This window comes from Oncorhynchus tshawytscha, linkage group LG30 (genome assembly GCF_018296145.1).
Source record: "Oncorhynchus tshawytscha isolate Ot180627B linkage group LG30, Otsh_v2.0, whole genome shotgun sequence".
Taxonomy (NCBI): domain Eukaryota; kingdom Metazoa; phylum Chordata; class Actinopteri; order Salmoniformes; family Salmonidae; genus Oncorhynchus; species Oncorhynchus tshawytscha.
Window position 1 is genome coordinate 9,405,680 of NC_056458.1, and position 12,297 is coordinate 9,417,976.

General features: G+C 40.6%; 1 protein-coding gene across 1 annotated transcript; it reads right to left on the minus strand.

The window, feature by feature from the left end:
* Window positions 1–4,375: 4,375 nt before the first annotated feature.
* LOC112228798 (cofilin-2) lies at window positions 4,376–12,034 on the minus strand. Its single transcript, XM_024394442.2, has 4 exons — window positions 11,886–12,034; window positions 5,671–5,981; window positions 5,495–5,571; window positions 4,376–5,388 (listed from the first exon to the last, which is right to left on the minus strand). Exons 1-4 carry the CDS (start codon window positions 11,886–11,888, stop codon window positions 5,276–5,278), a joined length of 504 nt encoding a protein of 167 aa, XP_024250210.1. The 5' UTR covers window positions 11,889–12,034; the 3' UTR covers window positions 4,376–5,275.
* Between the last annotated feature and the right edge of the window lie 263 nt (window positions 12,035–12,297).

Sequence of the window (12,297 nt, forward strand, 5' to 3'; positions counted from 1 at the left end):
TGTACCTGGTAGCTTGTCATTATTAGGTGGATAACAATTGTTTTTCCACCTCTCCCACACTAACTTGACCAAATTTTAAAAAGCAATCCCTCTCTTTCATTATTCAATATGATGGTTCACTATTCAATGTTGTCATTCCACTAATTAGTTTTTCCTCTTTACTAGTGAAATAGTCATTGAAATGATTGGCAACATCGAAAGTTTCTGTTATTTTATTTTACCTTTATTTTAACTAGGCAAGTCAGTTAAGAACAAATTCTTATTTTCAATGCCAGCCTAGGAACAGTGGGTTAACTGCCTGTTCAGGGGCAGAACGACAGATTTGTACCTTGTCAGCTCGGGGGTTTGAGCTTGCAACCTTCCGGTTACTAGTCCAAAGCTCTAACCACTAAGGTACCCTGCCGTTATAAATGACCCATCAACTTCAATGAACAATGGAGATGAATTGGGTTTTCTACCCATGATATCATTAAATGTACTCCAAAGTCTTTTTCCATTGTGTTTTATGTCAATTATCTTGTTTTGGTAATATAATTTTTGTTAACTTTAGTCACAACATTTCCAAATGTACAGTATGTCAACCAATCAGCTGAACAGCTTTATTTGTTTGCCACCTCTTTTGCATAAATGCTTTGAACCATACAATTGTTCAATTCATCACCAATCCAGGAGGCTCTAACAGCTCTCACAGTTAGTTCCATGCTTGTCAATGATTGGCTATTAATTTACAAATACTTCCAGTGCTGCATCTGGATTCACTTCCTCATACACATCAGATCAACATGTTTTACACCTTCAACAAAAGAGCCCTGAGTAAGCATTTTGTATGATCTCTTATAAATGACTTTAGACCCACCCATATGGAAAATAATGATGAAAATTAAATTAGAATCTTGTATGGCAGAAGAAGATAATTCGTACACAAATTGAAATAAGTTCTCAGAAGGATCTGGTAATATTTTGTCAGTGTTGTATATGTGTTAACTTATATGTCTTATATGACATACACCATTGAATACATGATTGTGGTGAATTTACAACATAGATATGGTATGACATATTTGAGAAAATATTGAATTATGAGTCATCTATGAATATTATAAGAAAGGTGTATGTTCTACAAAATAAATGCTTTCCTTATGGGTTTCACATAGTATTTTTTACAAGTCAACATGTAAAAAAACATGAGAATTACTATATAGACTACATTACCAAAAGTATGTGGACACATGCATGTCCAACATCTCATTCCAAAATCATGGGCATTAATATGGAGTTGGTCCCCCCCTTTGCTGCTATAACAGCCTCCTCTTCTGGGAAGGCTTTCCACTCGATGTTAGAACATTGCTGCGGCTTCCATTTAGCCACAAGAGTATTTGTGACGTCAGGCACTGATGTTGGGCAATTAGGCCTGGCTCGCAGTCGGCATTCCAATTCATCCCAAAGGTGTTCGATGGGGTTGAGGTCAGGGCTCTGCAGGCCAGTCTAGTTCTTCTACACCGATCTTGACAAATAATTTCTGTATGGACCTCACTTTGTGCGCAGGGCATTGTCATGCTGAAACAGGAAAGGGCCTTCCCCAAACTGTTGCCACAAAGTTGGAAACATAGAATAATTTTCAATGTCATTGTATGCTGTAGCATTTAGATTTCCCTTCTCTGGAATTAAGGGGCCTAGCCCAAACCATGAAAAAAAGCCCCAGAACATTATTCCCTCTCCAGCAATCTGTACAGTTGGCACTACACGGGTAGGTGGTGTACTCCTGGCATCCGCCAACCCAGATTTGTCTGTTGGACTGCCAGATGGTGAAGCGTGATTCATCACTCCAGAGAACAGCACTTACAGTTGATTGGGGCAACTCCAGCAGGGCAGAAATGTAACAAACTGACTTGTTGGCGGCGCCACGTTGAAAGTCACTGAGAGTAGTATAAGGCCAATCTAATGCCAACGTTTGTCTATGGAGATTGCATGGCAGTGCGCTCGATTTTATACACCTGTCAGCAACAGCCAAATCCACTAATTTCAGAAGGTGACCACATACTTTGGTATATCTAGTGTACATTTACATGTATGAGTTTCATGGTTAAGCCTGGACAGCACCTCCCACTGGACATTTTATTTAACTGGAGCTATGCCTTTGGTCTCCCATCCAGGGTTGTTGACATGTCCAGCCCTGCTTAGCTTCAATGTTTTTCACTGACTTTTACCAATGTGCTATGTTGCTAACCAGTCAATATTCAGGTCACCCAGAGAATAGACAGCACTTTTAACATCACACACATGATCAAGCATTGCACACTAACTGCATTATCCAAATACTGAGTGTTGGCACTTGGTGGCCTAAAGCAGTGTCCCAAAAGAAGGGGCATTAGATGAGGCAGATGAACTTGCAACCACAACACTCCAACATTTGACAGGAGATCCTCCCTAAGCTTCACAGGAATATGGCTCTGAACATATACAGCAACACCTCCCCCATTGACATTCCTGTCTTTTCTGTAGATGTTATATCCTTGTGTTGTTACTGCTGTATCATCAAAGGAATTATCTAAGTGAGTTTCAGAGATGGCCAGTATATGAATGTTATCCAATGTTAGCAAGCTACTGATTTCATTTAAGGCTACATATATTAATATGGGCTAAATCTTAGCCCTTTCCTGGATAGCTTACCGGAGATAGATGGAGAAAAACAAAAATAAAATAAAGACATTGTTTGGCTTGAGTCCGAATACCCATACATGCATCCGAAATAGGCCGTTTGAGTATTCGAAAAGAGAAAGTAATAGTATGCAACATTTTGAAAAATGTATACTTTAAATGCCCAGATGTCATACTCATTTCAGCTTTGACAACAGCTGATAATTTAGATATGAGTAGGCGCTACCAAAATCAACGAATAGTGGGAAACAATACAATCACGCATGGCGCATTTTCATTATGCCAAAATATGTTAAATAGTAAGCTACATTTAGAAAATTGAGTATGGTTTAAATGCCAGGATGTTATACTAATTTTGCCTCACGTAGAATTCGATGCACACTTTTCCATAATGCATTGGAAGAGGTGGGCTACTTGAAGAGAACTAGAGCCTAACAAAACTAGGCTACTTAATTGGGAAAATGCCCAAAGCTTCTGCAGAAGAGTTCAAATGTTGGCAAAGTAGTTTTTGTTCTTAAAATGATAGGATTGCATCGCAGGCTACATCTTTGATAACAATTATTTTTAAAGTGGATTACTGCTTTGTCATTGATAAGCGTGTTTTCTTAGCCTTCAGAGCTTCTAAATTAAATAGTAAACCATCTTCTGATTCCTGAATGTGTCGGCTCCGGGGACTCGGGATGCGGCTGCGTTACTGCGGTCATGTTAATCAGGCCTTTTGAACATGTGCATTGTTTTAGTTTTGTAGGCAAGGCTACTTATTTTATTTATGGGCCAAGCCTTTGCAGTCATTCTGATCTCGTTCCCAATGATCAGTGCTTTACTTTGATGTCCAGCGGTTCTGAATTTGCGATGCACCCGCTGTCCACGTGTTTCTGTACAATAGCCTTTAAATTTCAACATTTGGAAAGTGTGTGTGTGTGTACTAGGCTATTTGATTGAATTTACATGTTAAAGCACTATGGTATCACTGTGTCGAAATGGAACCAGTTTCGGTCTTCAGTACTTTTTAAAATTAGAATAGATGGGCCACTATGTTATAGGTTGAATGTGAAAGTTATCAGCCTCGTTAATGCGATGCATGGCTACTGAATTTGAGAAACCCCCCCACTCAACCCCACCTACTCAATTTAGAGCCGCTAATGCGTTGCAGCCATGGCACACTTTTTACTAAACAGTATGCGATGAGTAAATAGTATGCAGTTTATATATGTAGTACGCTAGTATGGGTATTCCGACATGGCCAGTCAATCAGGCAATTTAGTATCAGTTGGTGTAAGTCACATTAGGCTGGCACTTCTGCCAGGCTTTTGGGAGGTCGGGTGGACAACTGTCCCCATGCTCTGGCAGCTTTAATAGCTGGGATAAGTTCTTATGTCGCTTATGCCTGGAGACGGCCCTGGATGGGCCTCTTACTTGAATGGAGCCGAAGACTACAGCTCTCCGAAAAGACTCAGAACGCCCATCACTAATGGGGATATACTACTTAGCCAAAAATTGCATGCCCTGCACTTTTCCCCCACTGAGCTGTGTGGGCTATAATTATGTGCACGGTTAAATGCAAAGAAATAATTAAAAAAAAAAATGCACCATGAATAGACTAATAATTTGCTAATATATTGATGCATCCAAATAGACTATCAATTCAAAAATGTAAAAAATATAACTTACGCAGGATTGGACAGTTAGGCAAAGAAAACATGTTGTTACAAGCAGCAGCTAGTAAATGCATTTTCTTTATTTAGACACAAGGAGACAAAAACAGAACACCCACATATACATCCACACTTTACTTGCTCTCATAGGCTTCTTCCAACTTGAGCCACCCACACTACGACATACCCCTGACTCCAATTGATCCCTGTTCAAGCTGTTCTGAGATTTTATCATGAAAAAAGGAATGTATTTTTGTTTGTACACAGAGCGCATTTACTGTTTGCGCAAAGGTTTTGGAAATAACTTAATAGAATAAGGTCACATTTTGGAATTTTAATTTTACTGGAAGCATGCTGGAAAATGAAACTAGATTTAGCTAGACATGCTAAAGAATAACTAATTTGGCAATACAGGAATTGCCATCAGATTCATGTGAACAAAGTGCATAAATTAACCCAGTAGGTTGGTCATAGGATTGCTCATTAGTTTCTTTCATCTGCCTGATCCAGACACCCCTCCATTAAACAAGAGACATAACCAGTACTCATCTGTTAAAAGGTCATTCTGTAAAACCCATTTTGTTCATTAGTTGGAAAATGCAAGGGCAAATTCTCTTCCATTAGATATCATTCTTCATGAGTTTGGAAATTGCAAGGTCAATCTCAGAAATGGTGACAAATCTTCATCTATTTTGTCATAATCCTTAATCACAAATTGCCATTTAAGACATGTGTGTTCTTCATTGTGACAAGTGGAATGATAACCACAATTTTAAACCATGAAACAGCATGCTTGATTTTTCTCCACACAACAAAATACCCCATCCCAACACCCTCAAATTTGTACTCTAAAGCCCCTCACCCAATTCCTTATTCTGGAATAAACAGCCATAACCACGGGATTTAAAATTCTGTTTTTTTCTTCTTTCCCTGTAGGCCTCAGATCATACCCAAGATGGGATTTATACAGGCCCACCTTCAAGGGTGACCACTGACGAGCCTCCAAGCTTCTCTGCTAAGGTTCGCCGATCTTTGATGTCCTCCAAACCGTTAACTTGCCATTCATGCTTGATACCTGCAATTGAGCAAAGTGGTCAAATATGAAGAATGAAGTACCCTAGAAATACCCACACAGCAGTTGGACAGTATTATGATTCTTTCAACCTAAAAACAGTGCTCACCTGTGAATTTCTTTTTAATGGCATCCTTTGAGCTGGCGTAGATCATTTTGCTCTTCAGTGGAGCACCATCTGGGGCCCTGCAATACAGAGAACAGGAGAGATGACCACAAGGTTCTGTATTTCTAGTTGTAATCAAACTGACTTTTTAAACCCAGTGCTTAACAGTTGACATGCACCAGAAGATGAAGACCAGGTCCTCTTTCTTGGTCTCCTTGGTCTCGTAGGTGGCGTCATAGAGGGCGTAGCGACAGTCATCTGCGGGCAGCATCTTGACAAAGTGCAGGTAGGGGTCTGCAATGGTAGTACCCACGTCGCCAGTCAGGATCTCTTTGCCCGATTCAAGGACGATGTGTTTCTTGTCCTCGCTCAGGCAGAACAGCACCGCCTTCTTCCGCTTCTTCTTCTCGTCCTCGTTCGCCTGGGCCTTACGCACCTTCATCTCGTTGAAGACTGTAATAACTTCATCGGTCACGGTCACCCCAGAGGCCTAAGGAGAAAAAACATCTTTAATGCATAGTGTACCCAAGAGACCCATGCATTTCATAAATCACTATCTGCCATTGCACTGCTAATTTGAGCATCTTACACCTGCACTGTCCATATCAGTTGACTTTACGGTGCCAGAATAGATTTGAGCAACTGTCATCAGTTACAGTGCCGTCAGTAAGTATTCACAGCCCTTGACTTATTCCACTTTGATGCATTACAGCCCGAACTCAAAATATGTAAATAATTTCGATTGTACAATATTGCACACTTTTTTTCTTCAAGCTCTGTCAAGTTGGTTGATGAACAGTCTTGCCATAGATTTTCAAGCCAATTTAAGTCAAAACTAAGCCACTCAGGCACATTCAATGTCTTGGTAAGCAAATCCAGTGTATATTTGGCCTTGTGTTTTAAGTTATTATCCACTGAAAAGTGTGTTGGAAAGCAGGCAACCAGGATTCGTTTAGTATTTTGCCTGTGCTTAGCTCTATTTCATATCTAAGCATCCTATCTTTGTAGTGACTAGGTGTATTGATCCACCATCCAAAGTCTATTTAATAAATGCACCATGCTCAAAGGGATATTCAATGTCTGCTTGTTATTTACCAGTAGGTGGCCTTCTTTGCAAGGCATTGGAAAACCTTATTGGTTGAATCGGTGTTAATTCACTGGTTGACTAAAATACCTTACAGATAAGTGTGGTACAGAGATGAGGTAGTCATTCAGAAATCATGTTACACACCATTATTGCACACTATTATTGAGTCCATGCAACATATTATTGGAGTTAACTTCTTCGGGCTAGGGGGCAGTATTCGGAGGTTTGGATGAATGAGGTGCCCAAAGTAAACTTCCTGTTATTGTAAACTGCCTAGAAGCTAGGATATGCATATAATTGGTAGTATTGGATAGAAAACTCTAAAGTTTCTAAAACTTAAAATAATGTCGGAGTATAACAGAACTGATATGGCAGGCAAAAACCCAAGGACAATCCATCCAGAATTATTTTATTTTTTTCCCCAGCTCACCCTTGATTACTATGGCTGTCAATGGGAATAGAAGAGGAATACCTCCCAGATTGCATGGTCTTTAGAAAGAGTTTCAGGCTTGTTTTTTGAAAAATGGGCTAGAATTTATAGTTTTAGTAAGTGGCTCCCATTTTGGCTGTAGTGTTTGTTGCGCGTTCCGGTGAGGGCACCTACTTCATTATTTATCTCCAGTAATGGTCTCTGGTATTCTCAGTCTTAAATCGTATCATTTAGTTACATATTAGGGTACCCGAGGATTGATTAGGAACGTTATTTGATATGTTTGGAAGAAGTTTAAAAGTAACTTGCGGGATTCATTTGTATGCATTTTGAACAAGGGAAACCTGTGCATTACTGAGTCAAGCGCGCCAATGAAAGACTTTTCTGGGATATAAAGGACTTTTTCAAACAAAAGGACAATTTGTTATGTAGCTGGGACCCTTGTGATTGCAACCAGATGAAGATCTTCAAAGGTAAGTGACTTATTTTATCACTATTTCTGACACCTCTGCTTGGTTGGAAATGCTAGCGGCACGTCTAGCCCAATTAGGCAAAGTATTACGCCTGGACTTCGGTTTGCCATAAAAAAATGTATTGAATACCGGTACTTATTTACCGTTTTTAATGAAATTGTAAAAACATAATTCCAATGTTTTGACCATGAAGAAAATAAGACTATTCAAAGAACAGGATTCCCACTCTAACATTGTGTTTGCATGTCCTCTTTTCTCAACCAAATAAATAGTTACAGCACATGGTCCATTCTTTCTTATGGTGGTTGTGCTGAAGAACCCCATACCTTTTGAGCGGAGGTAATGTTAAGCCCCGTTCACATTACCCATAAGCACTCCGTTAGGTTACATTACAGTATACCCCGTACACATCGTTATGTAGCCCATTTCATTGTGCTGCAAGTCATCTTCCTGGAGTCCTGTCCCGCTACTGAACAGACAAGTGTCTGTGTTTGTAACGAAAGATGGAGGAAAGCATGTCCTGTTTTGGGAGACTCCAAAATATGACCGTTTCATTCAGAACAGGATAAACATACCATTTCAGGTGATAAAACATAGCTTTGTATAGTTACTTTTTCCTCAACTTGTTTTTATAAATGTATAGCAAGTCAAGCGAGTTCGCAATGCAGAGCATGTATGACATCTGTCGCAAATTAACGGTGTGCTTATGGGTAAAGCCTTGTTCACATTACCCATAAGCACTCAGTTACAGTGCAACGGATGTCATGCATTTCAATGGGGAGTGGAATCGCTAAGCACCCTTATGGTTGAAGGCTCCGTTGCGAGACGGCCACCACATACTGACATTTGACAAACTTTGCGACGTCTTCAGTCCAGCCAGTCAGTCAAAAACCTGGAAGTTAAAAAACCACAGATGAAAATGTGGTTTTCGCTGATGGCTTTATGGAATAGCTACTAACTCGTAAACAATGACCCATTCCTATAAGTGAGTCCTATTTTAATAGTAATGTTAAAATACACATTGGCTGCTAAGCCACTTCTATTAAATGTGTGGTTTAAATACATTTTTTTAATGATAATTACAGCTTGTGACTGGAACAAGCTGCAACAAACACTCAAACTGGACGGTTTTCTCAATCTCTTCATTCAAAGACTCAATCATGGACATTTACTGACAGTTGTGGCTGCGTCACATGATGTATTGTTGTCTAACTTCTTTCCCTTTGTTTCATTTGACCTTTATTTAACTAGGCAAGTCAGTTAAGAACACATTCTTATTTTCAATGATGGCCTAGGAACAGTGGGTTAACTGCCTTGTTCAGGGGCAGAACGACAGATTTGTACCTTGTCAGCTCTGGGATTTGAACTTGCAATCTTTCGGTTACTAATCCAACGCTCTAACCACTGCTGTTGTCTGTGTCCAATATTGTTTGTACCCTGTGCTGCTGCCATGTTGTGTTGTTGCCATGCTGTGTCGTTGTCTTAGATCTATTTAGGGTTGTGTTGCTGTGATTGTCTGATATTTTAATTTAATTAATGTTATATGTTTAATCCAAGCCCCCGTACCCACAGGAGGCCTTCTGGTAGGGCGTCAGTTCTAAATAAGAATGAATTCTTAATTGACTTGCCTGGTTAAATAAAAGGTTTAAAAAAATGCTTCACAAAAAATGGTTTGCTCACTAGTGGTGTCTACAATCTACCCAGCTATAAAGTTACATAACGTAATTAAACAAAACGTTTTATTGTCACCTGAAACTATTTATTCTGGCCATACTTTGCAATCTCCCAAAATAAACGCGATGCCAAACGAAAGGCACTGGGGAGTCGACTAGAAAATAAGATTCTTCGACCGTCAACTGCAATGTCTGGGTGTCAAGTTTAGGAGTCAATTGCTAGCGGAATCAAAGATTCAATATTTCCGCAATGGTGGCAACTATTTTGCGTAGTTTACTTCGAGAACAAACTCTTGTATCTTCCACAGCAAAGAAAGAGCAAGCTAGCGAGTTTGAGGGAGATGGGAGGGGCACAGACTGTGCATTGGTAATCAAATGAAGTAGCTATAGAAATGCTATATTTCGCAATTTCTTGGCTTGCAATGTCTTGCGCAAGTTCACTAAAGTAGGGACTATCAATGAGTAGGCTGAGCTATTCTACACGCAACAGATCGACGACCAAACACACCAGCATTTTCATTGCGAAGAGAAAGAGAAGGCGAGGCAGAGAGTCAGGACCGTGCGCATAGGCTATAGCTCCGTCAGCTGTATCTATCAATGAAAATGGCTAAGCGAAACGTCATAGTGCCAATGAATTGAAGTTAAATCGCCAAATGTGTCAGTTTAATTAGACAATGTGCAATAAAAGTATAAAAATAAAAGTATATCCTATAGCTTTTAATGAAACCCTTGCTGGCTGTTTAAGTATTAGGTCAGGGCTCTCCAACCCTGTTCCTAGAGAGCTACCTCCCTGTACGTTTTTTCTCTAACCCAAGCTTTAACACACCTGATTTAACTCAACCAGCTAATTATTAAAGCAGATGTGCTAGGTTGGAGGATAAACCTACAGGATGGTAGCTCTCCACAAACAGGAGAGCCCTGTCCCAGTATAGACTTTACGTCCGTCCCTTCGCCCCGACCTGGGCGCGAACCTGAGACGCTCTGCACACGTTAGACACCCTCGAAGCATCGATACCCATCGCAGAGCAAGGGGAACCACTACTTCAAGGACTCAGAGCAAGTGACGTCACCGATTTAAACGCCACTAGCGCTAGCCATTTCACATCGGCTACATAGGCATTTGATCGCAAAGCAGCATCCTAACCTTTTTGGAAATGGCAAGTGCAAATACGGTTAAATAGCTCAAATCAGCAGGATGTGGGGCATTGTTATTAGGCAGGACGTCTACCATAGATGGACCGCTACAATAATGATCATGATCACACTTCAATGTAAATATTATGGGGAGACCTATACATTTGGCAGCCAATCACGAGTTACCAGTGAAGCCTATTGTCGTCTAGACATGACGATGAAATATCTTCACGTCTACAATACATCTACAGGCTTCCGTCATAAGTCAATTAAATTTGAAAAAATAATTAATGGGAGCAGTTTGGAAAAACTAATCATGTGTGAATCGTCCAATGGAATAACGCACAAGCTTTGATAATCATTACAAAACCAAAGTGTAGTAATACCAGTCTGAATATGGCAGAGAAAAGGCTTTTCAGCGTAGAGTGCGCCGCATCAGCCTATGGGATCCATCAAGGCCGCACACAGAAAACATCACTGAAATATTGCAGTTCCTACACATGACCTTCTAGATTCAAACCAAAGATGAATTTTATAGGCAAAATGGCAGCATCATGTTCATGTCAGTCCTCTAGAATACAAATGTAGTCTTCCTAGAAGGACTGTGCAATAATGAGGTGTGTGTGAGCACATCCGTTTCAGTGTGTTTTGGGAGTAGAGCTAGAGTGGTTGGAGTCAACTCAAATCCTGGAGTCGTGCACAACTAACTAGAATCGGAGCGGGTCAAGAGTTTCAATTGAGACACACACACAACCCCCCCCCTAAAGATGTACGACGTAATGAAATCAGTCACGATGTATACGAGGCACAATGTGAACGAGGCTTTAGAAACACTGGCGCGCAAGTCAAGTAAGAGGGAAATTGTGGCTGTGTTCCATGGCTTCCTAGTTTGTGCGGCTAACCAACCCTCAATGATCACTGAAATGTTTTAAGACGTGAACACACGCAGTGAGTATTAGACGCCACCGAACAAAGTCCATGGACGTATTTCATCATCTTCTAAGAACATTGGCAGGTTGTTAGCTAGTTATGTTACACTTCCTTGTACTTGCAGTAAGGGTGGGGTCAGCTGGAACAGGCGGTAGTCACCGGTACTTGTAAGGCTAACGCTTCAACAGCTATCTGGCACGGCGTAGCTCTAACATTGCAGTTAAATTCAAAGGCAATACAGTAACGTTGTTTACCTTATCAATGCCAATGGTGGATAGCGTAACGTTGGTTTGCTAACATTTTTTGCCGTCTGTTTAACAAGAGGCCTAACAGTTAACAAGGTAGCGACGCGTTAACTACTACCAAGGACGCCAACATGCACTAGTTCATGCCAGCGTTAGTCATGGATAAGATGATATGCCGAGGGGCTAGGTTAACTCTAACAACGAATGACAATGTAATTGAAGTTAACGTTACAAGCCAGTTCTTAAAAATGTGTGCTACAAGTTACCTATCCAGCCAATAGTCATCGATTGTGAAACTATGGTGCGAAATAAACTCACAATTTCAATGTTCAACGGGCCAGGTAAGTACCCGTCCCAAACACAGCTACTGTGTATATTTAGGATAACAAAATTACAGCCATTTGAAACAAACGTAACGTTACCATGGTTGGGTCTTTTGTCTATCTGCGTCTGAAAAGTAGTTCCTCTTGAGCTCGCAGCCTCGCACACCACCAGAGAAGCAGACCGTGACTGACAGGCATAGTTTTCACGGAATTACGTTTATACCGTGGCCACGCCCCCACCACGGTGGTACGGATGTGAAAACAAATCCTCAGAATCTGCTATTGGCGCGGGAGAGGGAATATTACTTTAGTGGTGATGAGAGGGAATATTACTTTCGTGGTGATGGGGAAACTCAATTGAAATCATTTTATAGCTGCGGTGTATACCTTTTTGGGCGACCCGACCAAATGTACATAGAGTTGTGAGTTATAGATCTGTCATTCTCACTGAACGCAAGTCTAAGAAGCGGTAGATAGGTTTTTGGCCACTATTTCTATGCTTCCCTTTCTT